This window comes from Arachis stenosperma, chromosome 4 (assembly GCF_014773155.1).
Source record: "Arachis stenosperma cultivar V10309 chromosome 4, arast.V10309.gnm1.PFL2, whole genome shotgun sequence".
NCBI classification, from domain to species: Eukaryota; Viridiplantae; Streptophyta; class Magnoliopsida; order Fabales; family Fabaceae; genus Arachis; species Arachis stenosperma.
In genome coordinates, this window is record NC_080380.1 from 133542609 (window position 1) to 133569894 (window position 27286).

The 27286-nt window shown below is 35.6% G+C and overlaps 1 protein-coding gene across 1 annotated transcript; it reads right to left on the minus strand.

Annotated features, from left to right (window-relative positions):
- Window positions 1-20575: 20575 nt before the first annotated feature.
- On the minus strand, window positions 20576-26887 carry LOC130973523 (putative disease resistance protein RGA1). The gene is made up of 3 exons (XM_057898089.1): window positions 26766-26887; window positions 26256-26401; window positions 20576-24194 (listed from the first exon to the last, which is right to left on the minus strand). Exons 1-3 carry the CDS (start codon window positions 26808-26810, stop codon window positions 20888-20890), a joined length of 3498 nt encoding a protein of 1165 aa, XP_057754072.1. The 5' UTR covers window positions 26811-26887; the 3' UTR covers window positions 20576-20887.
- Between the last annotated feature and the right edge of the window lie 399 nt (window positions 26888-27286).

Below are 27286 nucleotides of genomic sequence, written 5' to 3' on the forward strand. Positions count from 1 at the left end.
AGAAGCGCTTGTTGGGAGGCAACCCAATTTTATTTATCTAATTTTATTTTATTTTGTTTCTTTGTTATTTTTGTGTTTAATTAGGTACATGATCATGAGGAGTCACGAAAAAAATCAAAAAAAATTAAAAACAGAGTCAAAAACAGAAGAAAAAAATTTTTCACCCTGGAGGACGCACGGGCTGGCGTTCAACGCCCAGAAGGTGCATCTGGCCGGCGTTCAACGCCAGAACAGAGCACCATTCTGGCGCTGAACGCCCAAAACAAGCTACATCCTGGCGTTTAACGCCAGGATGCGCACACAGAGGACAATCTGGCGCTGAACGCCAGAAACAAGCATGAAACTGGCGTTTAACGCCAGAAACATGCATTACATGGGCGTTTAACGCCCAGAACATGCACCAATGGGCGTTTGAACGCCAGAATGATGCATGAAGACATGTTACATGCCTATATGGTGAAGGAATGGTATTTGTTTTCACCTTAGGATCTGTGGACCCCACAGGATCCTCACCTCAGGATCTGTGAACTTCACAGGATCCCCATCTACCTCGCCCTATCTCTCTATATTCATGTTTATCCCTTCTTCATTCACCACTCACTCTTTCCCATACACCCCACCTACCTTTACAATTCAACTTCTCCTTCCCACCCAATCCCACCCATATAGCCGAATCCATCTCCCCTCACTCACCTCCATTTTCTTCTTCTTCTTCTTCTCTTCTTTCTTCTCTTGCTCGAGGGCGAGCAATATTTTAAGTTTGGTGTGGTAAAAGCATAGCTTTTTTGCTTTTCCATTACCATTAATGGCACCTAAAGCCAGAGAAACCTCAAAGGGAAGACAAAAAGCTTCCACCTCTGAGTCTTGGGAGATGGAATAACTCATGTAAGCTGGAATAGCTCAATTGGTTAGAACATGTGGCTGCAAATCAAGAGATCCCTGAGATACCTCAGGGGATAAGTTATCCTCCACACAAACATTGGAAGCAACTAAGGGTGGAAACACTAAAATTATTATGGATCATTCAACAGAAGCAAGGAAGAGACATAAACGAGCTCAAAGAGCACCATTGGACCTTCAAGAAGGCGCCACCTTCACTCAGGTGGATTCATTCCTTGTTCTTTATTTCTTTCTGTTTTCGGTTTTTAATATTATGCTTATCTATGTTTTGTGTCTTTATTTCATGATCATTAGTATGTAACCATGCCTTAAAGCTATGAATAAAATCCAGTACTCCTTCACCTCTCTTAAAAGAAAAATGTTTTAATTCAAAAGAACAAGAAGTACATAATTTTCGAAATTATTAGTAAATTTAATTTAATTATATTGATGTGGTGACAATGCTTTTTGTTTTCTGAATGAATGAATGAACAGTGCATATGTCTTTGGATCTTGTTGTTTATGAGTGTTAAAATTGTTGGCTCTTGAAAGAATGATGAACAAAGAGAAATGTTATTGATGATCTGAAAAACATCATGAAATTGATTCTTGAAGCAAGAAAAAGCAGTGAAAAAGAAGAAGCATTCGAAAAAAAATGGAGCTAAAAAGAGTATACAGAAAAAGAAAGAGCAGTAGAAAAAGCCAATAGCCCTTAAAACCAAAAGGCAAGGGTAAAAAAGGATCCAAGGCTTTGAGCATCAATGGATAGGAGGGCCCAAGGAAATAAAATCCAGGCCTAAGCGGCTAAATCAAGCTGTCCCTAACCATGTGCTTGTGTCATGAAGGTCCAAGTGAAAAGCTTGAGACTGAGTGGTTAAAGTCGTGATCCAAAGCAAAGAGTGTGCTTAAGAGCTCTGGACACCACTAATTGGGGACTTTAGCAAAGCTGAGTCACAATCTGAAAAGGTTCACCCAGTTATGTGTCTGTGGCATTTGTGTATCCGGTGGTAATACTGGAAGACAAAGTGCTTAGAGCCACAGCCAAGACTCAAAAATAGCTGTGTTCAAGAATCAACATGCTTAACTAGGAAAGTCAATAACACTATCTGAAATTCTAAGTTCCTAGAGAAGCCAATCACTCTGAACTTCAAAGGAAAAAGTGAGATGCCAAAACTGTTCAGAAGCAAAAAGCTACAAGTCCCGCTCATGTAATTAAATTAATATTCATTGATATTTTGGACTTTATAGTATATTCTCTTCTTTTTATCCTATTTGATTTTCAGTTGCTTGGGGACAAGCAACAATTTAAGTTTGGTGTTGTGATGAGCGGATAATTTATACGCTTTTTGGCATTGTTTTTATATAGTTTTTAGTAAGTTCAAGCTACTTTTAGGGATGTTTTCATTAGTTTTTATGTTAAATTCACATTTCTGGACTTTACTATGAGTTTGTGTATTTTTCTGTGATTTCAGGTAAATTCTGACTGAAATTGAGGGATTTGAGCAAAACTCTGAAAAAGGCTGACAAAAGGACTGCTGATGCTGTTGGATTCTGACCTCCCTGCACTCGAAATGGATTTTCTGGAGCTACAGAATTCCAAATGGCGCGCTCTCAACGGCGTTGGAAAGTAGACATCCAGGGCTTTCCAGCAATATATAATAGTCCATGCTTTATTCGAAGATTGATGACGTAACTTGGCGTTAAACGCCAAGTTCATGCTGCTGTCTGGAGTAAAACGCCAGAAAAACGTCATGATCCGGAGTTGAACGCCCAAAACACGTCATAACTCAAAGTTCAACGCCAAGAAATGCCTTAGCTCATGGATTGATCAAGCTCAGCCCAAGCACACACCAAGTGGGCCCCGGAAGTGGATTTATGCATCAATAACTTACTCATGTAAACCCTAGTAGCTAGTCTAGTATATATAGGACATTTATCTATTGTATTAGATATCTTTGGTCTCAGTTTTTGTTTTATTCTTCATCCTAGGAGATCATTGATCACGTTTTAGGGGGGCTGGCCATTCGGCCATGCCTGAACCTTCTGCTTATGTATTTTCAACGGTGGAGTTTCTGCACACCATAGATTAAGGGTGTGGAGCTCTGCTGTACCTCAAAGATTAATGAAGTTCTACTTTCTTTTATTCAATTCCTCTTTTATTCTTATTCCAAGATATTCATTCGTACCCAAGAACATGATGAATGTGATGAGTTAATAACCCTCATTAACGTTCTCACTCATGAACGCGCGTGATTGACAACCACTTACGTTCTACATGCAACACAAGCTTGAATGTGTATCTCTTAGATTCCTCAACAGAATCTTCGTGGTATAAGTTAGATGGATGGCGGCATTTATGAGGATCCGGAAAGTCCAACCTTGTCTGTGGTGTTCCGAGTAGGATCCTGGGAATCCGGAAAGTCTCACCTTGTCTGTGGTATTCCGAGTAGGATTCCGGTAATGAATGACTGTGACGTGCTTCAAACTTGCAACCTACTGGGCGTCAGTGACAGACGCAAAAGAGGGATTCTATTCCAGTAGGAAGCGGGAACCAACCGGTGATTGGCCGTACTGTGACAGAGTGCGTGAGCATTAGCTTTCACTGCGAGGATGGGATGTAGCCATCAGCCATGGGTGATGCCTCCAGACTGGTTAGCTGTGCGAGTGACAGCCGCATAGGATATTTCCCCGAGAGGAATGAAAGTAGCCACAGTTGATGGTGAACCCCTATACAAAGCTTGCCATGGAAAGGAGTAAGAAGGATTGAGTAGAAGGAATAGGAGAGCAAGCGTCCGAGAGCTCTACAGCATCTCCATTCCGCTTATCTGAAATTCCTACCAATAAATCTACATAAGTATTTCTATCCCTTTTATTATTTATTTTCTTATTTCTATTTTCGAAACCCATAAATCAATATTTAATCCGCCTAACTGAGATTTACAAGGTGACCATAGCTTGCTTCATACCAACAATCTCTGTGGATTCGACCCTTACTCACGTAAGGTTATTACTTGGACGACCCAGTACACTTGCTGGTTAGTTGAACGGAGTTGTGAAAGAAGGTCAATTTCTAAAAGGAATAATTTCACAATGATGCCAAAAGGCACAAAATAGGAATCACAATTTCGTCCACCAGTGTCTATGCCTTAAAGTTATGAATGTCCTATGAATCCATCACCTCTCTTAAATTAAAAATGTTCTTAATTGAAAAAGAGAAGAATTGCATGAATTTTAAATTTTATAACAGATTAATTATTTTGATGTGGTGGCAATACTTTTGTTTTCTGAATGTATGCTTAAACAGTGCATATGTCTTTTGAATTTGTTGTTCATGAATGTTGGCTCTTGAAAGAATGATGAAAAAGGAGACATGTTACTGAGGATCTGAAAAATCATAAAAATGATTCTTGAAGCAAGAAAAAGCAGTGAATACAAAAAAAAGAAGGAGAAAAACGAAAAAAAAGGGAGAAAGAGAAAAAGAAAGAAAAATAAAGAAATGAAGTTGTGATCCAAGGCAAAAAGAGTGTGCTTAAGAACCCTGGACACCTCTAATTGGGGACTCTAGCAAAGCTGAGTCACAATCTGAAAAGGTTCACCCAATTATGTGTCTGTGGCATGTATGTATCCGATGGTAATACTGGAAGGCAGAGTGCTTTGGGCCACGGCCAAGACTCATAAAGTAGCTGTGTTCAAGAATCATCATACTTAACTAGGAGAATGAATAACACTATCTGGATTCTGAGTTCCTAAAGAAGCCAATCATTCTGAATTTCAAAGGATAGAGTGAGATGCCAAAACTGTTCAGAGGTAAAAAGCTAAAAGCCCCGCTCATCTAATTAATGCTGATCTTCATAGATGTTTTTGGAATTCATTGCATATTCTCTTCTTTTATCTTATTTGATTTTCAGTTGCTTGAGGACAAGCAACAATTTAAGTTTGGTGTTGTGATGAGCGGATAATTTGTACGCTTTTTGGCATTGTTTTTAGTATGTTTTTAGTAGATTTAGTTAGTTTTTAGTATACTTTTTATTAGTTTTTAGTTAAAATTCACTTTTCTGGACTTTACTATGAGTTTGTGTGTTTTTCTGTGATTTTAGGTATTTCCTGGCTGAAATTGAGGGACCTAAGCAAAAATCTGATTCAGAGACTGAAAAGGACTACAGATGCTGTTGGATTCTGACCTCCCTACACTCAAAATGGATTTTCTAGAGCTACAGAAGCCCAATTGGCGCGCTCTTAACGGCGTTGGAAAGTAGACATTCTGGGCTTTCCAGCAATATATGATAGTTCATACTTTGCCCAAGATTTGATGGCCCAAACTGGCGTTCAAAGTCACCTTCAGAATTTTCAGCGTTAAACGCCGGAACTGGCACCAAAGTGGGAGTTAAACGCCCAAACTAGCACAAAAGCTGGCGTTCAACTCCAAGAAGAGTCTCTACACGAAAATGCTTCAATGCTCAGCCCAAGCACACACCAAGTGGGCCCGGAAGTGGATTTTTATGTCATTTACTCATCTTTGTAATTCTTAAGCTACTAGTTCCCTATAAATAGGACCCTTTATTATTGTATTTTTTATCTGGAGATCTTTGAATCTTTTGATCACTGGGGGCTGGCCTCACGGCCATGCCTAGACCTTGTTCTTATGTATTTTCAATGGTGGAGTCTCTACACACCATAGATTAAGGTGTGGAGCTCTGCTGTACCTCGAGTATTAATGCAATTACTGTTGTTCTTCTATTCAATTCAGCTTGTTCTTATTCCAAGATATTCATTCGCACTCAAGAACTTGATGAATGTGATGATTATGTGACACTCATCATCATTCTCACTTATGAACAAGTGACTGACAACCACTTTTGTTCTACAAGCAAACAAGGCTCTAATGTTTATCTCTTGGGTTCTTTAACCGGAATCTTCGTGGTATAAGCTAGAATTGATGGCGGCATTCAAGAGAATCCGGAAGGTCTAAACCTTGTCTGTGGTATTCTGAGTAGGATTCAATGATTGAATGACTGTGACGAGCTTCAAACTCGCGATTGTGGGGCGTTAGTGACAGACGCAAAAGAATCACTGGATTCTATTCCGACATGATCGAGAACCGACAGCTGGATAGCCGTGCCGTGACAGGGTGCGTTGAACATTTCCACTGAGAGGATGGGAGGTAGCCACTGACAACGGTGAAACCCTTGCATACAGCTTGCCATGGAAAGGAGTAAGAAGGATTGGATGAAGACAGTAGGAAAGCAAAGAGACGGAAGGGACAAAGCATCTCCATTCGCTTATCTGAAGTTCTCACCAATGAAATGCATAAGTATCTCTATCTTTATCTTTATCTTTTATTCATATATCATCCATAACCATTTGAGTCTACCTGACTGAGATGTACAAGGTGACCATAGCTTGCTTCATACCAACAATCTCCGTGGGATCGACCCTTACTCGCGTAAGGTTTATTACTTGGACAACCCAGTGCACTTGCTGGTTAGTTGTGTGAAGTTGTGTTTATGCCATGGTATTGAGCACCAAGTCTTTGGGGCCATTACTAGGAATTATTTGAGTTGTGAAAAGTAGTGATCACAATTTCGCATGTCACAAGCCATGATGCATATTATCTTTTGACAGAAGATAGAGAGCCAACAACTTTTATGGAGGCTATGCACAATCCAGATGCTTCTATGTGGATGATAGCAATACAAGAATATATTGAGGCATTACATAGGAATCATACCTGGAAACTTATTGCACTTTGATAAACCCATTTGTAGGGTTTATCTTGTATTGATTTTTGGGGATTTTATCACCTTTCACCCACATTTATTCAATGAAATAGCATGGTTTTGTAACTTCTCCCTTAATTGTGCTCAAGAGTGAAAACATGCTTTTTAGGACTTAAAATAGCTAAATCTAATTCTCCTTGATTCCATTAGATGCCTTGATATGTTTGCTAAGTGATTTCAGATTTAGGAGGCAAGGATTGGACCAAGGGAATGAAGGAAAAGCATGTAAAAATGGAGAACTCATGGAGAAATAAAGGAAACGCAAAAGCTATCAAGCCAACCTCTTCGCACTTAATTGATCATAACTTGAGCTACAAAGGTCCAAATGATGCGGTTCTAGTTGGGTTGGAAAGCTAACATCCGGGGCTTCGAAACGATATAAGATTTGCCATAGTTGCTACACGTATGGTGGCGCGCACGCGCATAGTACGCGCACGCGCCGTTGCTGCCACCTGGTTCACTTAAAGCAAAACGTGGTCAGCGAATTCTAAAGCCTTGTGGGCCCAATCCAACTCATTTCTGATCCTATTTAAGCCAAGGATTGAAGAGGGATGGACATGTTAGTTACCATTAGTTTAGTTTAGCTTAGTTTAGTAGTAAGAGTTCGTTCTAGAAAGAGAAGCTCTCACTTCTCTCTAGGATTAGGATTAGGATTAGGTTTAGTTCTTAGATCTAGGTTTTAATCTTTGCTTTCTTCTACTTCTACCTCTCAATTCTTTGTTGTTACATTCACCATTCTTCCATTCTTTTGTTGCAATTTCCTTTATGTTGTTCTTATGCTTTGTTGTAGATCTACTATTGTTCCTTCCATTTTCCTTCAATTAAATAAGAGGTAATTCATAATAATTGTTCTTCTTTGCTTTTCTATTGTTGATCTCTTGCCTTTGTAGTTAGATCTCTCTTTAATTCTTGCAATTTATGTTGTTTACTTTTATTGCCTTTTATGTGTTTGTTGAAATGCCTCTTCTAGATATAGTATAGATTTTGTTCCTCTTGGCCTAGGTAGAGTAATTAGTGACATTTGAGTTATCTAATTCCTTTGTTGATTGGTAATTGAAGAGATTGCTAATTGGTTTGGAGTGCACTAAAGCTAGTCTTTCCTTGGGAGTTGGCTAGGACTTGTGGCTCAAGTCAATTCATCCACTTGACTTTCCTTTATTTAGTAAGGGTTAACTAAGTGGTAGCAATGAACAATTCTCATCACAATTGAGAAGGATAACTAGGATAGGACTTCTAATTTTCATACCTTGCCAAGAGCATTTTATAGTTGTTAGTTTATTTTCATTGCCATTTACTTTCATGCTTCTTATCCAAAACCCCAAAACACATTTCTAACCAATAACAAGACACTTTATTGTAATTCCTAGGGAGAACGACCCGAGGTTTGAATACTTCGGTTTATTAATTTTAGGGGTTTGTTTTAGTGACAAACAACTTTTTGTATGAAAGGATTAGTGATTGGTTTAGAAACTATACTTGCAACGAGAATTCATTTGTGAATTCTAAACCGTCAAAAATCCAATCATCAAAATGGCGCCGTTGCCGGAGAGTTGCAATGGTGTTATGTTATTGGTTATTGTATATATGTGAATAGTGTGAATATGTTTGCTTTTGTTAGCTCTTACTAGTTTTAGGATTTAATTTTCTTGCTTCTTATTTGATTTTTGTTTTCATTTTCCTCTTGCTATCATGAATTCTCACCTTGGCTATGAGTTTGGTTATCAACATGTTGTAGGAAATGAGGACTATAATGAAGATGTGTATCAAGAATGGGATAACCAAAGGTGGGAGGAGCCATATGCTTATGATCAATCCTCATGGCAACAACCCCCACCAATGCACTATGAAGAAGAGCCATTCTATGATGCATATCATTCCAATGGTTATCGTGAATCACCTTGTGACTTTCAAGAACCACCACCATATGCCTATGAACCATATCCTCAACATAACTCTCAACCATACTCACAAGCCCCTTCTTACCAACCACCTTCATATGACCCTAACTCATATCCATGCTACCAACAACCATATGAGCCATATGAACCACACATAGAGCTACCACCATTCCAACATCAATATTTTCAAGAGCCACCTCCTCCACATTATTACCAAGATGAACCACCTCCAATATATGAAAATTTTCAACCACAAGATGAATTCTACCTTCCACCACAACCTCACATGGAAGAATATTCATGTCCATCGATCCAAGAGCCACATGATCCTAATCATATAATTCAAGAGGAACAAGAGTCAAGGGATCGTCTCAAGGAAGCATTGGATCAATTTCAAGCAACCATGGAGTGTGTTGTGCAACACGTGGAAAGAGTGGAAAACATAGAACCACCACAACTCTACCAAGAAGAACCACCTTCCTACTATGAACCTTCCCCCCAATTTGATGAACCCTTCCACCCACCCCAATCTCTAATGGATGAAACCCTTGGTGTTCTTGTTCAAGCGCAAGAAGAGATGAAATGGGATGTGCAAAATTTCATGGCCGCCTTGGATGCGGTAACAAATCAATTAGCCTCCCAATGCTTGAACACTCAAGGAACTCCCATGGCTACATGTGGAGAATCGAATGAAGAACATAGCATGAAGGAGAGATTGGAAACACCGGTGGGAAATGAAGGAAGTTGCTTTGTATTGGAACAATTGGAGGAAGCTTTAATTGTTGAAGACAAGAAAGAAGTAGTAGAAGACTTAGGAGATACAGAGCCTCCATGGGAACAAAACCCCTCCAAGATGATTGAAATTGATGCTAGGGAGGAAAGTGCACACCTTCCAAGGCATATCCCATATGAAGACTTGGATGGGATAGAGAAAGAATTGAGTTCCCTTGGTGATGAAGATCAAGCATCAAGTCTTAGTGGTGAAGAATCCTTTGAGCATGAAGAACCTGCTCCGGTTGGATTTGAAAGTGTTGAGGAGGTAAATTTTTCTCACCCTCCCTATTATGATTTGAGTAAAGGAAAAGGTTTAGATAAAATTGTTGAACAAAGGATTGAGATTAAGAGATCTTGTGAAGAGGTGGAAGTCCTTAGAAATAGAAGAACGAGGGTTGGCTATGCTTTGTCAAGATCTTTGGAAGCATCTTTGCCTAGGTTGCCATCTATACCTTCATTTGAGTGGGTGAAATTCATTTCTATTAGCTTTATTATCCCACTTGAATATGGTTTGCTTGAAACGGATGGCCAACTTAGGGAAGTTTGTGGGATGAAGCGTAAGCGGAAAAGGTTTTGTGGTGGGCGTTGCAAATCAAGGCTCATTATGGTTGATGCATCAAACATGAGATATAAAGGTTGGAGTAGTGCTCAAATAGATGGGTCTAGAAGGATTGTTGGCCACTATATAGAGAATTCACCTTAATCACCACCCGGTTGGACTAATAATGATGATCAACCTCAAGACGGGTGTGAAAACAAAGTGTGGGATCCCGGATTACAAGAAGAGGATCAACTTTGGGAGCCCCAAGCTTGTGAAGAACTCCATCAACACTTGGCTCAACCCATAGGAAATCTTGGGGCACAATGGAGAACCAAGCATTGGTGGGAGTTCCAAGATGAGTACAAGCACAAGCCACCTTGATGAGGAGTTCCCCATAAGTCCAACTTAAGGACAATAAACAAAAGTGCTAGGTGGGAGACACCCCACCATGGTAAAATTCTTTCATTTTCTCTTTTGTACATATTGGTAGAACTAGTTTAATTTCATGTTTAGATTAGTTGGTTGAGTTTAATTAGTATTTTAACATGTTAAATAAGGTTTTAGGGTGTTTTGGTAGTAGCTTGGAGGTTTGGAATGCTTGGATTGGTGCAAAAACATAGCAAAAATTTTTGAAAAACAGAACACCATCCACGCGTTCGCGCACATGACGCGTACGCGTACCTGAGCATTTTTCGACCACCCATGCAGACGCGCACTGTACGCGTACGCGTGGATGCAAAAATTCTACCCCAGTCAAAAACCCGAGAGTTAGGCCTGCGCTGTGCGAACATTGGGCCTAAGGCACAAGTCTATGCACACGTGCGCGCACCTGGCGCGTACGCGCACATGATCTTAAATTCGCAATGCACGCGCACGCACACTTTGCGCGCGCGCGTCGATTGCACGATCCACACTCCTGGTATTTTTACCAGAGAGTTGTGCCACTTTTGGGCCAACACTAAGCCTCTCGCCTTACTCGACGCACGCGTGCGCGCACTTGGCGCGTACGCGTCCTTCGACCAATATACCCATCGACGCATAAACGTGCATGACGCGCACGCGTCGGTAAAAAAAAAAAGAGTTTTTTTTCTCATCTTCCATTTTCTTTTGTTCACTGCATTCGCATACTTCTACTCTTTCCATTTTCATTTTGTTTTTATAGCATGTTTTCAGTTTTTTTTCTAAGTGTCATTTCAATAATGGTGTTGGATTCTTACACTCAATTGTTGATAAATTCTTGCATTATTTTGGTGCTTCTTGACTTGTTTGATATTGTTGGGTGATGACACTTTTAAATCAATGCTTCATCTTGTATGACTCTTATGTCTTTATGCATTGATATGACCTCATATTGTCTTTCATGACCCACTTCTTCTTATGTGAACTTGATGTGCCATATGGTCTTCATGCTTCGATTTTACTCTTGCATCAAGTATTAGTTAATATGCCATTAGCTTATATTGTTTTCTCACCTACATGCGTAGATAACATGTAGTGGAACCTTACTCTTATTTGGCATTAGCCCCGGCCTACGTTATACTTGTTTTGATATCTTTGTTGTAGGCCTAATTGTCGTTCTTCTTTCCTCCCCTTTTAGGTTGGCCACCAAGAAGGGAGAAATGAATACCTTTATATGGGGCAACAAACAAGTCATCCGCACTACCATTTGAGGAGCTCATCAATTGTAGCAACCCATCCACTTTGCTCTTCTTTGCGTGCACCGAGGACGGTGCAATCTTCAAGTGTGGGGAGGTCGTTCGACCGATCTCCATAGGTAACAATTTTCTTTTTCAACACCAATGTTAGTTAGTTATTGCATTTGCATGATAGGTTGCATGTTAGATAGAATTTGTACATATTTTACTACCTTCTTCTTATTAGGACTACTTGGTTAGGGTGATGATTTCTTTCCCAAGAAACCGTTTTAGGGCACCCTACCAATTTGAAATTTTTTTGTTGAACTTGCTTGAAAGAATGTATTTTGGAACATGGTTTTTGAGCTAAGAACACAAGCTTGCGAGATTCGAGCCTAATGGTGTGGTTACATCTTATAACCACTTATTCTTCCTTCTTGTGTGCATTATTCTCTTCCTATGATTGTAATCTTTGAATTGTTTGATTCTTTATGTCCATTATTTTGTGTATTCATGCATTTATATGATTGAGGCCATCATTTCATTTAGCTCACTTACCCAAATAGCCTTACCTTTTATCTTCCATTGTTAGCAAATTTGAGCCTACACTTAACCCACTTGTTCTTTAATTTAGCACATTACAAGCCTTAAAGCGGAAAACAATAAAAGTCCTTATTTGGATCTTTGATTAGCTTAGGCTAGTGTGTGTGAGTATCATTCAAGTGTGGGAACCTTGGGACATTGGGTGAATAAAAGGGTAGTTTTGTATTATTATTGGAAATATTGGGAATTGGGTACATACTCATGTATTGATCGAATGTAAAACCTTATGCATTGATGCTCTTATAAAAAAAATGAGAAAAGAAAAGAAAAAAAAACAATATGGAAAAGAAAAAAAATATAGAAAAAAAAGAAAAACAATAAAAACAATAAAAAAAAGGAGACAAAAAGCCCCAAAGTAAAGCTCAAATAAAAGTCAATGCATATGTGTTGTGAAATGAAAAGAGGATGCATGAGTATGTGGAAAAGTGAAGAATGGGTAGTTAGGTTAGAACTTAAATTGTATAGGATGTCATAGATTAAGTGAGAAAGTCTAGGTTAATCAAAGATTCAAACCCTAGTCCACTAGCCATATATGACCCTACCTTAACCCTAGCCCCATTACAACCTAAAGAAAAGACCTCATGATAATTGTATGCATGCATTGAATAATTTTTGATTGTTAGATGAAAAACAAATCTTAGAAAGCATGATTAGGGGAGAATTGAGTGAATCAACCTCAAACACCAAGCGACTAGAGTGCAAACACTTCTGGTGAGGGTTCGATGCTCGACTCCTTGATTCCTGGCTTTCATAAGCTTTCTTCTTGCAAGTCTATTTGAACTTCAATTTTTATATTTGAATTGGTAGGATTCATGAATCGTTATCTGATCTTGACCCTACTTGTGCATGTATGACTTGGAGGATTGATTTATTTTTAACCAAGTAGGTAAAACCATTTTGCATTTAGTTGCATATAGTTTAGGTTGTATATAGTTTATTTACATTGAATAAATGTTGATACCCTTTGTTTCTCTCTTGGCTTAAGCATGAGGACATGCTTGGTTTAAGTGTGGGGAGGTTGATAAACCCCATTTGTAGGGATTATCTTGTATTGATTTTTGGGGATTTTATCACCTTTCACCCACATTTATTCAATGAAATAGCATGGTTTTGTAACTTCTCCCTTAATTGTGCTCAAGAGTGAAAACATGCTTTTTAGGACTTAAAATAGCTAAATCTAATTCTCCTTGATTCCATTAGATGCCTTGATATGTTTGCTAAGTGATTTCAGATTTAGGAGGCAAGGATTGGACCAAGGGAATGAAGGAAAAGCATGTAGAAATGGAGAACTCGTGGAGAAATAAAGGAAACGCAAAAGCTGTCAAGCCAACCTCTTCGCACTTAATTGATCATAACTTGAGCTACAAAGGTCCAAATGATGCGGTTCCAGTTGGGTTGGAAAGCTAACATCCGGGGCTTCGAAATGATATAAGATTTGCCATAGTTGCTACACGTATGGTGGCGCGCACGCGCATAGTACGCGCACGCGCCGTTGCTGCCACCTGGTTCACTTAAAGCAAAACGTGGTCAGCAAATTCTAAAGCCTTGTGGGCCCAATCCAACTCATTTCTGATCCTATTTAAGCCAAGGATTGAAGAGGGATGGACATGTTAGTTACCATTAGTTTAGTTTAGCTTAGTTTAGTAGTAAGAGTTCGTTCTAGAGAGAGAAGCTCTCACTTCTCTCTAGGATTAGGATTAGGGTTAGGTTTAGTTCTTAGATCTAGGTTTTAATCTTTGCTTTCTTCTACTTCTACCTCTCAATTCTTTGTTGTTACATTCACCATTCTTCCATTCTTTTGTTGCAATTTCCTTTATGTTGTTCTTATGCTTTGTTGTAGATCTACTATTGTTCCTTCCATTTTCCTTCAATTAAATAAGAGGTAATTCATAATAATTGTTCTTCTTTGCTTTTTTATTGTTGATCTCTTGCCTTTGTAGTTAGATCTCTCTTTAATTCTTGCAATTTATGTTGTTTACTTTTATTTCCTTTTATGTGTTTGTTGAAATACCTCTTCTAGATATAGTATAGATTTTGTTCCTCTTGGCCTAGGTGGAGTAATTAATGACATTTGAGTTATCTAATTCCTTTGTTGATTGGTAATTGAAGAGATTGCTAATTGGTTTGGAGTGCACTAAAGCTAGTCTTTCCTTGGGAGTTGGCTAGGACTTATGGCTCAAGTCAATTCATCCACTTGACTTTCCTTTATTTAGTAAGGGTTAACTAAGTGGTAGCAATGAACAATTCTCATCACAATTGAGAAGGATAACTAGGATAGGACTTCTAATTTTCATACCTTGCCAAGAGCCTTTTATAGTTGTTAGTTTATTTTCATTGCCATTTACTTTCATGCTTCTTATCCAAAACCCCAAAACACATTTCTAACCAATAACAAGACACTTTATTGTAATTCCTAGGGAGAACGACCCGAGGTTTGAATACTTCGGTTTATTAATTTTAGGGGTTTGTTTTAGTGACAAACAACTTTTTGTATGAAAGGATTAGTGATTGGTTTAGAAACTATACTTGCAACGAGAATTCATTTGTGAATTATAAACCGTCAAAAATCCAATCATCACACTTCCAACAGGTCAAAAAGCCATTGGTAACAAATGGGTTTACAAGATCAAGTAAGATAGTAATGATCAGGTAGAACAATATCATGCAAGATTGATTGTCGAAGAATATACTCAGAAAGAAGGTGTTGACTTCAATGAAATATTTTCTCCAATGGTAAAACTAACTACTATCAGAGTAGTTTTGGCTATGTGTACTATTAGAGTAGTTTTGACTAACTACTAATAATTTTAAACATAAAGACTACTTTTAAATTATTGTACCTACTACAAGAGATTTGGTGATAATGATTTTATCATTTTGCTGTTGTATATGAATGACATGTTGGTGGTAGGTCCCAACAAAGATCAAATCCAAGAATTGAAGGTAGACTTGGCTAGGAAGTTTGAAGTTTGATATGAAAGACTTGGGACCAGCAAATAAGATTTTAGGGATGCAAATCTACCGAGACAAAAAGGATAGGAAGATTTGGCTATCGCAAAAGAATTATTTGAAGAAGATCTTGCAACGCTTCAATATGCAAGAATGTAAGCCAATTTCAATCCTACTTCCTATGAATTTTAAATTATCCTCAAGTATGTGCCCTAGTAGTGAAGCAGAGAGAATAAAAATATCTCGAGTACTGTATGCATCAGCGATGGGAAGCCTTATGTATGCCATGATCTATAGAAGGCCAGATATTGCTCAAGCAGTTGCGGTGGTAAGTCAATTTATAGCAGATCCAGGTAAAGAACGTTGGAATGTTGTTAAGAGGATTTTGAGATACATCAAAGGGACATCGAATGTTGCATTATGTTTTGGAGGATCGGAATTCATTGTCAATAGATATGTGGATTCAGACTTTGCAGGTGATCTTAATAAACAAAAATCTACTACAGAATATGTGTTCATGCTTATAGGAGGAGTGATGGGCGTAAAATCGTCGGTAAAGATTTTATAAAAATAATTACGTTGCAAGTATAGATCTAAACCAACAAATTATCCTCAATCAAATTTAATTTGTTTGTTACAATGCAAACCCAATAAAAATAAACCGAAGTATTTAAACCTCGAGTCGTCTCTCAAGGAATCGTAGGAAAGTGTATTTATTATTGGTTATGAGATTGTATCTTTTTGGGTTTTGTAATAAGAAACAAGAAAATAAAATGGCAAGAAGATAAATCAATAACTAAGAAAACTCTTAACTAGGATTGAGAATTAAAAGTCATGTCCTTGTTATCATCATCAATTGTGATGGTAACTGTATTTCTCTTTCACTTAGTTAACCTCTACCATGAAGGTAAGTCAAGTGAGCAAAATCAACTTAGATTCACAAGTCCTAATCAAAGACTAGATTTAGTGAAATATAAGCCAATCAGCTATTTTCAATTATCCTTCAACAAGAGAATTTGATAACTCTATAGTCTCAACTAATCAATTCAAGTCAAGAATATAGAAAGCTAATTAAAAATCTAACCAAGAATTTTATCAAACACTTGGAAGGCGCAAAATAAAAACATAGAAAATTAATAAGGAAAGATAAATCTAAACAACCAATTGCAAGACAACAATAAACAATAATTAAGGAAAGAACAATAACATAAAAGAAAAATATAAATTGCATTAATAGGAGTCAAACGTAACAAGAGTTCATAAATTAAAATGGCATAAAAGGGAAATTAACAAGAGAAGGAGATGAACCAAAGTGCTTAAACAAATAAAAGTAAGAGAAAACTAAATTAAAGTAAAATTGAACCTGAAGCTAAAGAGAATTTGAAAGAGAAACCCTAAAACCTAGAGAGAGGAGAGAGTCTCTCTCTCTAGAAAACTACATCTAAAATCTAACTAATTGTGTATGTGAATGAATGATTCCATTCCTCTCATTTTGCCCACTCTGCAGCTTCTAATCTTCATTTTTGGGCTTGAAACTGGGCCAAAAACAGTCTAGAAATCGCCCCCATCGATTTCTGATACGTGTAGCACGTGGCTCTGTCATGCGTATGCATCGCCCACGCGTATGCATCACTTGTCTGCCGCACTATCCACGCATACGCGTCATCCATGCGTACGCGTCGTCTAACAGCAAGGCAACTATTGCAAATTGCATATCATTTTGAAGCCCCAGATGTTAGCTTTCCAACATATTAGAACCACCTTATTTGGACCTCTGTAACTCTAGTTATGATCAATTTAATACGAAGAGGTCAGGCTTGACAATTTTGCAATTCCTTCAATTTCTTGTATTCCTTCCACTTTTGCATGCTTCCTTTCCATCCTCTAAGCCATTCCTGCCCTATAAACCGTGAAAGCACTCAGCAAACATATCACGGCATCGAATGGTAATAAGAGAGGATTAAAATTATCAAATTTAAGGCCAAAGAAGCATGTTTTCAATCATAACACAAAATTAAGAAGGAAAATGTAAAACATGCGATTTCTATGAATAAGTGTGAGAATAATAGGTAAAATCTACTGAATTAAGTACAAGATAAACCGTAAAATAGCGGTTTTTCAAGGAGCTGAGCTGGCTATCTAAATTACAGACTGTTATAGCTTTATCTACTACAGAAGCTGAATATATGGTAACTACGCAAACATGCAAGAAAGCTATTTAGATCCAAAGGTTGATGAAGAAACTCAGACACAAACAACAGAAGATTTCTATGTATTGTGACAGTCAGAGTGCCTTGCATATTGCAAGGAATCTTGCCTTTAATTCAAGAATAAAATACACTGGAGTACAATATTACTTTGTTCGAAAAGTAGTAGAGAAAGGAAGTGTTGATATGCAGAAGATTCACAGTAAAGATAACCTAGCAAATGCCACGACAAAATCAATCAACACTGAAAAATTTGAATAGTGTAGATCTTCATATGGCCTATCGAATAAATGAATAACATGAATTTTGAAAATTTACCAAAATTAGCTTTAAGTGGGAGATTGGAAATTTAGTAAAGCTAATTATAGAAAAGAAAAAAGAAAAGAAAAAAAAAACAAATTATGAAAGGAGAAAAATACTCCTATATAATAGCTATTAAACTTTGATAGTGGAGAGAGAAAAGAATAGTAACCTCATGTTACGGGTAATTTACGTAACAGAGGTTTGCTTATAAATTGAAAATTTTCTCATTTCATCCAACAAAGATAATAGTAACATTGAGTTACCGCTCTTCTTCATCCATGTTCCTCCTCCTTTTTTCTCATCTTTTTATTTATTATCATCGTCATCATCGTCACCACTACTATCACCACCTCAGGGACAGACCAGGTTCAAGGAGGAGGGGGCACTTGCCTCCACTAACTTAAAAAAAAAGTAATAATATTATATAATCAATATATTTGTTTCAATGTAATTATATTTTTGTCCCAACAAAAATTTATAAAATTTTATTTTGAGATTCATGCTAAAATTTTTTCTTATTAAATTTAACATGTAACAATATTTATTTTGTTAAATTTGATTTAATATTAAAATTGAAAATAAGTAAATAAATTAACTCAATAAAAAATTAATAAACAATGATAATATAATTTTTAAAACTAATTAATTAGTTAATTATCAAACTAAATCTCAGTTCTATAAATATAAATAAAATTATCAGTATCTTATTTTGTCTTCAAAAATTGGTTATAATAAATAAATAAAAAAGTTATTTATTAATTAATATTCTTTATTTTAATATTATATAATACTTTTTAATTTTATCTCTTAAATAATTTTGTTTGTAACAACTATGTTAGATTAAAAATATTTTATGTCACAAATATTCTAACAAATAAATTTTCTAATTGAATGAGATGTAATTAATATTTGAAAATTATAATGAGTAGTAGAACAATTGTTTAAAAGCATAGAAGTTGATTTTGATATGTTAAAATATGTATATTTTTTTAGATAATTATTTACGTGATGAATGTAAAATGTAATTTTTTTAATTACAATACATAATTAAATTGATACATAAAATCTTTAGATAGTATATCAAAATTAAATTAAAATATTTTAAATAAAAGTATTTACTAACTCTTTTTAATTTTTATATCTCTATTATATTTTTAGTATAATTGGTAATATTAAAAAAAATTTATCTTAGAATATATATTTTGCCCCCCACTCCTATAATTTTCTGGGTCCGTCACTGCACCACCTCCTCCTCCTTCTTTTTTCATTTAAATTTCTTCACCTCCTTCATTTTCCTTCTCCTTCTTCTCTATCTTCATCATCATTGTCATTATCATCATCGTTATCGTTATCGTTATTGTCATCATCGTCTTCTTCTTCTTACACATATAACAGTTTAAATCCAGAATGTACCAACATTTTTTAATAATGATAACACATAAACAAACTTAGTTCAAAACAAGTTCAGACCAAATGCATCTTATTTAAATTCAGAATGTACCGAAATTACTTAATGATAACTTAAAACTCCTCCTCCTCCTTCTCCTTCTTCATCATCATCCTCATCATCATTATCATCATCATCCTCATCACATCATTTCATCCTCCTCCTCCTCCTCCTTTTTTTTCTTGTTTTACTCTGTTAAAAAAAATCAAACAAAGAAGAAGAAGAAGAAATACATAATATTGCAAAATTAGTAGAAAGAGAAGAAACATATATTTATTCAACTAAATAAGATTGCAATATAGTACAATATGTTCATTTAAGTCTAATATGAAGTAATGCTCCTAAAAGAAGAAATAAGAGCAACAGAAGAAAGGAAAAAAAAAAAAGAAAAAATGCAGCATTAAAGAAGATATTTTTGTGCTTTTGTAACAAAATTTTGATGTCAAAACTAAGAAATTTATGTGTTATTGTTAAAAAATTTCGGTGTTATTTTTCTGATAAATTCTGCATAATTCAAAACTCTTATTCTTCTTTCACTTTTTTAAGAGGAATAAAATAAAAAAAGAAGAAAAAATAAAACAAAAAAGAATAAATAACTATAATATCACATGAAGAAGAAAAACAAAAGAACTAACAAAAATTAATGCAGCAACAGCAGCATCAATAGAAGAAGGAGAAGGAGGCACACAAATAAATAAAAAGAAAAAGAACAACATAATTTCACGCGCATGTTATGTGATTAGATTTTGTTAGGTTCAGATCAACTTGATTGAATTTGATTTGCAAAAAAAATTAAATATGTAGCAGGATACTATATTTTATTCATAATTTTAGACTTATATATAATCAATATTGTAACATTTTTTTAATAATAGAATGATAGTTATAATGTAATAATTAATTTTATAAAATTAAATTATTAAGTATTATTATGTGATGAAGAGTTAATACTCTTTGTAACAACTTTTTTAAAATTTAAAGAAATACTTAATCATCAAACTAAGTTTTTAAAACTTTTCATACTCATAAATTTGGCTCTTGATATTGTGCTTATAGTAATGGTCCATAACAATATTCTTAATGGTCACTGACCATTATACTAAATGTAACGAGAAAAATACAATTTTACGTAATTAAGGTTGGAGGTGAGTCAAGTCAGCTCATGAGTTAGTTTGAGTTTGATTCGTTAATAGTTTGTTAAGCTAAACTCGTGAGTTGGTGAGGCGAATTTAAATTTAGAATTGAGCTTATAAATTAAATTAGTTGAGTTTGACTTTGGATAAACTCAACTCATTAACTCGTAAACTGGTTCGATTATATATATATAATATTAAAAGTATAGATTAAATGCGTATACGATACGCATATATATATCTTAATTATTTAAAATTTTATAGTCATTTTTTATATATAATTTAATATAGGATATAAATAAAACATTTATAATTGATAGATAGGTAATATATACAATTTATTTTTTTACTTTTTTTAATATATATAAATAATAATTTATTGATATAAAATTATAGATTATATTCATATTATTTGAACCAACCAGTAAACTTAAACCAGTTTGTGAGCTTTTGTTGAACTGAACTTGAACTTATGAAATAGGCTTGATTATTAATCAACCAAACCATAAACCAAACTTAATTTTCGTGAGTCGAGTTTGAATTTGGTCTAACTCGACTCACTTCCAACCCTACATGCGATATATAAAAACGGGTATCTAAGCTTATAATCCTAACTCCTAAGAATCAATCAAGTAAACCCCGATAGAAGTAACAGTGTAACATGAGATAGCAGTAGCACACCAAATTCCCTTTGCTTAGTTCATGAAATGAAAGACAAAAGATAGTGTTGTGATTGATATAATCATTCATAGATTTCAGAAGCCCCAGCCAATCGGATACGTCTAATATGCTTAATCTGTGGCCAGTCATCCCCGGTTTCTCTCTGGCACCTCGGCAACAACAAGCGACAATCCGTAATGCTCAACTCCTTCAAAGACTCCAGTTTGCTTATTCCAAGAAGGGAACCTAACTTGGGGCAATCCTTAATCAAAAGGATCTCTAGGGATTTGAGTTCGCCTATTCCTTCTCCTAGACTTGTCAACTCGCTACAACTCAAGATGCTTAGCTTTGTCAGAGATGTAAGGTGTTTCACTCCTTCCGGAAAATGCTTCAGTTTATCCACTTCTTGTAGCTCTAGCCGTCGAAGACTCTGCAGACCCTGCCATTGCTTATCATAGGGTAAATCATCTCTGCTGCATTTTGTAACTATCATTGTGCTAAGCGATGTCAAGTGCCTAAATCCTCTCATTCGCTGCATATTCTCGCTGATACAAAGAAAGTGGATAGATATGAACCTTTCCAGCCAGTTGTCCGGTAGCGGGGATTGTTCCTTCCCCTCCACGTTTGTGATTGTTAAACGCTGCACTTTGTAGAGTGGCGGAAGAGAAGATGATGATAATGACATATTGCTACTGCTGTAATCTATGGTATGCAACAGTGGTTTCATGCTGGAGCCTTCCAACAGAAGGTTTCCATCAAGATTCGGATACAGTGGCATGCATTCCAATTTGGGACAATATCGGATCTTCAAATTTGATATGGAGGGAAAGATAGCAGTGGTGTCTTCGGTTCCCTCCTGCCACCAACTCTTGAGCTTGGGGCAATCCGCTATTGACAGCTCTTGTAGGAGTTCCAACCGCAGCTCGTTCTGGCTAGCGTTTATGTATTCCAGAGAATCCAATCTTTCGAGCCGGAGAGATTTCAGCTTAGGGAAACTATCTAAAGGAGGGAGAGATTTACACCAAGAGCAGTTGTACAAACTGAAGGTGACAAGATTCTCAAGCGATAGGAGCCAATCTGAAAACTTTGCACCTTTATAGCCCACAATGTCTAGTCCTTGAAGATTTACATGTGGCTCAAGATGTCCCAATGATGTTTCATCATTCTCATCATGATTCTTGTGATTGTCATTGTCATCATGATTCCATTTCAGAGTGAGGTGCTTCAGATGTTGTTTCTCTTTCAAATAGGCAAGCCCCTGTTCTGATTTCTTGAGTTTCAGTTGCTCTAAGCGTGAAATTTCCAGTTCACCGCTCAAGTTTTTCAGATTAACAAGCTCCCGAAAACCTAGAATGTGTTTGCTCTTGTTGTTTCGTGTGCTAACTGTGAAATGCGACAATGTAAGAAGGCTTGTTAGCTTCTTCAAAGCTAACGGCACGTGTTCCAGCTGAAGACACTCATCCATCACAAGATGCCTGAGATTCACCAGGTGCTGAAACTCACTTGGCAGCTTTCGAAGCTGGTGACAATGAGACAATATCAATGTCTGTAAATGCTTCAGCTTACCAATGGATTTGGGAAGTTTCTTCATGTTGTTGTGGGACAAATCAAGGTACCTTAAGCTCTTTAACTCTCCAATTGAATCTGGTAAATTCTTCATTCCTAGATCTGTTAGGTTCAGTACACGCAGACACTTGAATGCAAGAAAGAGTTCATGACATGCAGACCAACTTAACTTCACCTCATATGGAATTCTTGAAGACCAATCATATGAATAAGGCATGGGGAAGAGAAGGGTATGCAAGGTTTTGTTGGTGTTAATGAGGAATTTCGGAATCCCATAAGTAACGTTTAAGCTAGGAGATAATGCCACTCTACTAACTGTTTTCTTAACAGTTTCAACGCGATTATCCACGCAGAAGCAGAATCGGTCCTTGGTAGCCACAAATCTTGATAACTCCCAGATCAGTTCGTTACCGATCTTGTAAGTCATGATTTTGGAGTCGTGAAGAACTAGGAATGAGGTACGGGAAAATTCTTGTATGCAATCAAGGCCCAAATCTTCTGGCTGTGAATGTTGAAGAGAAGGAGAATTCAAATTTACATGCCCTAGAAATCCCTCTGCCATCCAAAGCTGAATTAATGTCTCCACTTTAACCGAAAAAAAATGAGTAGGGAATACCAATGACAGATAAGCAAAGCATTGCTTTTGATGCAACGAGGGGAGGTCGTTGAAGTATATAGACTTCATCTCCTGCATGAACTCCTCCTCCAAATGGTCTTGTTTTAATTCAGTAATTGGTTTTGACTTTAACATTCTCGCCATTGTTACTAATGCCAAAGGCACTCCTTTGCAGTTCTTTTCCAACTTTTGATGAACTCCTCTAATTTTGGATTCACTTGAGTTTCCTCCAGCAAGATTCTCAAATAGAGACCAAGAGTCTTCTTTCCTTAGCCTAAATAGTCTCCAAGCATTTGGGTCAACAACATTGGCTACATGAGAATTCCGAGTAGTTACAAGAACTGCACCACCAGATGAAGTAGCTGCCTTCTTTAGCATCTCATACAACTTCACCCATTCCTCACGGTTCTCGCTCCGTAAATCATCCATCACAAGAAAGAATCTTCTTCCACGAACCACTGCTCCAAGATCAAGATTTTCATCAATTGCAACAGTCTCCTTTTCTGGGTCCAGTTCCTGAATCATACTTTTCTTGACGGAATCAGCATAGAACTCACCATGTGTACCAGCATCGACCCAAATCACCACAAAGTTATCTTTCACCCTGTCATCATCACAAACAGACTTGGCAAGTGTTGTCTTTCCCATCCCCTGCATCCCTACAATAGCAGCCACGGAAACAATACCGTTCACTTTCGTGGAAATCAAAATCTTCCCTATTATAACTTCCTTATCCTCTCTTCTCCCATGAACCTTCGTTTCATTTCCCCTCGCCTCCGATCTCCTTAACTTGGTTCTGTCTTTCAGAGAAAGCTTGGTAGAATCAGCTGCAAGGTTTTCTAGCCTCTTCTCGATTTGTTCGAGCTGGAGAACTAGACCACGAGGTGTACGGCTAAAGAAGCAGGAGAAAAATGATGTAGCAATGGTACCCTGTTTTGGATGCAGAGAAGTGGTGTTTGTCAACAACTCCCACAAATTGGTGAGCACATCCATGACATCGGTTATCCAATCATGTCTATGTATGTGTAGAGAGGCATCATCACCATGGCATTTACCCGACACACCATTGATGGTTGAGAGATGGCGTTTGATATTATCAATAACGGTCATGGTCTCATGATAGGAAACACGTACGGTGTTAAATCTCTCTGTGATTTTAGTGATGGTATTGCTAACTACGTTTGTAGATGAAGCCATTGTGCCTTGCCTGAAGAAGAAACATATATCGTCAGCAATATCTTATTGAATCTGATTATATCTAAGATAAATCATATAAAAAGAATTATTATACCTATGTATTATTTTTACGTATGAGTGTCAATGGGATTTGGGAGGTGAGAGCAAACATATAATAACGCATAAAAAACATATTAATAAAAAAATTCATCTTCGATTTTCTTATCCAATGAATTATATCCACAATATATGATACTTTAACTAAAATCTTACATTCAAGATATATCTAGACTTAAATCCCAAAGTGGTAATGAGATTTACGAATTATATTGATTTATCCATTGCATCATTTATGCTTTTAAAATTGTAAAAAATATATCTAGTTGATCCCTCACTTCATTTTCAGCCATTTAATCTTACTAGGAATTAATTTGCGTCGTCTGAACAACTGCTATGTGTGTTAGTCTAGATCTCCATATTAATGTTTGTTGTTTGTTGAGAATAAGACTATACACGTGATTTATTTGCTAAAATTAAATGTGAGAGCTTTTTTTGTGTATTTTAAAAATTAAAAAATTAAAGTATTCAATTTTAAAACTCTCAAAAAATGATTTAGGTAATTAATCATAATTTTTTATTAATTTTTATATAATTATATTATATTATAGATATATTATATATCTCAAGATGGATACACCCTAATTCGATCTCGTCCCAGCTAAAACTTATTTTATATCAGATTTGGTAATCATCCATTTCACATTAGGTAGTGCTGGATCGAGTATCTACAAGTTTAACTACTTCTGCCATTCGTCTGTCTCTACATGGTGGTGGTTGTTGTTGTTAATTGTTATACAAGTAAAAAGTAAAATTGCTTAAATAAGTTTGACCTATAAACTGATTGTTACAAAATTGAGGGTAAGAATAAATTAAAATTTATTTTAAATATTTAGGACAAAATTAAATTAAATTAAACATTAGACACTATGAAGCATAAATATTTCGCTGAGTTATCGTGTGTTGTTTGTCCAATATTCAATTGTGTCTTAATAAAAAATGAAAAAAATTTGAACACGTTTTGAACACACCTAAATATCATTACGCATTAACGTGTATATCTTTATTCTTAACATATATTTTTAAAATAAAATTAGAAATGATATATATTATTTTTTATTAAAACAAAAAATATTTTAAATATTTATTATAATTAAAATAAAATATTAAAAATTTAATTTATATTTTAATATTAATAAAATATCAAAATATTATTATTTTTTTAAAATACTTTATATATATATATATATATGGCTGATACCTTATAAAATTTTAAATTAGGAGTACTAAGGAACTAGCAATTTTTATAATTTGTAGCTATCAAATAGTTATCAATAATAATTTTAATGATATGAAATTGGTGTAAGATTTCATCCAATAATTCACTTTTCTTTTACTGATTATATACTAACCAAAATTTAATAAATTTACTGATGCTAAACTTTTCTATTTTAAAATTCATGTCTCGACTTGTTGGGTGTGGTATTCTATGTCCCTTGTCAGTGTCAGCATCAAAGGTTATGCATAATTTTGCTGCAAATATAAAAAATTCAAAATAAACACGTAAAAATAGACTTTGGATCAAATAACGGATTTAGCCCTCTCCCTCTCCCTGAGTCCCTGTCCCGTTTCCTTTCCTACAGTGATTAACTACTGTAGTTATTAATCTAAAGTTTTTCAGATTAACTCTAGTTTTGATTTAAAAGAAGAACAAAAGGATCGTAAAGAAAGACTAACAGTTCATTGATCAAAAGATCATAATAAGCTGTTAATTGTCAGTTTAACTTTGTTTTTATGTTTAAAACAACAGAAGCACGATTATTACACCGAATTCAGTCAATTAAGCAGAACGAAACATTACTATTTGTTTGTCTATATACAAATCAATATTCATGGCATGTAAGAATATTATCATATATATGAGACTGACGGTAATCAACAAAGAAAAAAAAGCAATATATATTGAGAGAGAGAGAGAGAGAGAGAGAGAGAGAGAGAGAGAGAGAGAGAGAGAGAGAGAGGCAGCAGTCATTACCAACGGTTCTCTTCAAGAAAAAACTGGCCGAATACAGAGAGAAGACACGAGATCCAGAACTCTAATGATGGTTGAATTAGTGAACTTCCCTCATCCCCAGTCAAGGTGTTCTTCTTGTTAACAATACCATTGGCCAGCTTGGTCTCCTTTTATATATTGTTAATTACAGAGGAAGGAGAGTATAGAGAATTAAAGTAAGGGTTGTGTTAAACCCATACAGAAGAAAATTGAAAAGACAAAAATAGATAAGGAAATTAACTTTGATATAGGATATAAGATTGTGAAATATTAAAATATAATAAATAGATCCTCTCAATGATTTTTTTAATTTTTTTATAAAGTATAATTTTTTATTATTTAACATTTTTTGTATAATTTTTTTTAATTTCACTTAAAAAATATATAATAAGAAATTTCATTTTATCAAAAAAATTAAGAAAAAAATGAAGACAATCCATTTTTAAAATATAGGGCAAATTTTCAATCCAAGTTATCTAAAAACTCACTCACAAGGTGACAGATCGAGACGGGTCCAGTACCGCCTCCCATGCCCATTCTTTGTAATCCAAACTCAGGTACTCTTCCGTACAAGAATTAAAGTATAGGAAAATTAGTAGGTGAGTTTGTAATCAATTCAAATTGTTAGTACTTAGTCTTAGGTGGAGTAGAGTTATGTTTGTATTTGGTTGCTATAGTCGTGGGGTTATCTTGGGCTGTCCCGGTACTTTCTCGGTGCGGGTTGGCTTTGTCGAACCCAAACCATGACAGAATAAAATTTTATAGAAAAATTATCACGTATATCATGTACTTTCTTGGAAGTTCAATATTTCTTGTACGATTAAATGTGATTAAATGTGTTTTTAAATTACAGTTTGTAAATAAAAATTTGTATAAATTAATTTTTTAAAATTAATTTAATAAAAAATAAATTTATATTAAGAATAATTTACAAAAATAAAATGATTGAAGAAAAATTTTACATAAATACAACATTGGTAATTTTTAGATGCAAATACAGCAAATGTAACTGT

Bases quoted from the DNA above. Each gene is read 5' to 3' on its own strand.
- LOC130973523 (XM_057898089.1), bottom strand. From the start codon at position 26,810: ATGGGCATGGGAGGCGGTACTGGACCCGTCTCGATCTGTCACCTT. The intron at 26,402-26,765 runs GTGAGTGAGTTT...AATATATAAAAG, and splicing joins CCGTCTCGATCTGTCACCTT to GAGACCAAGCTGGCCAATGG. The intron at 24,195-26,255 runs GTAATGACTGCT...TTTCTTCTTCAG, and splicing joins TTTCTTGAAGAGAACCGTTG to GCAAGGCACAATGGCTTCAT.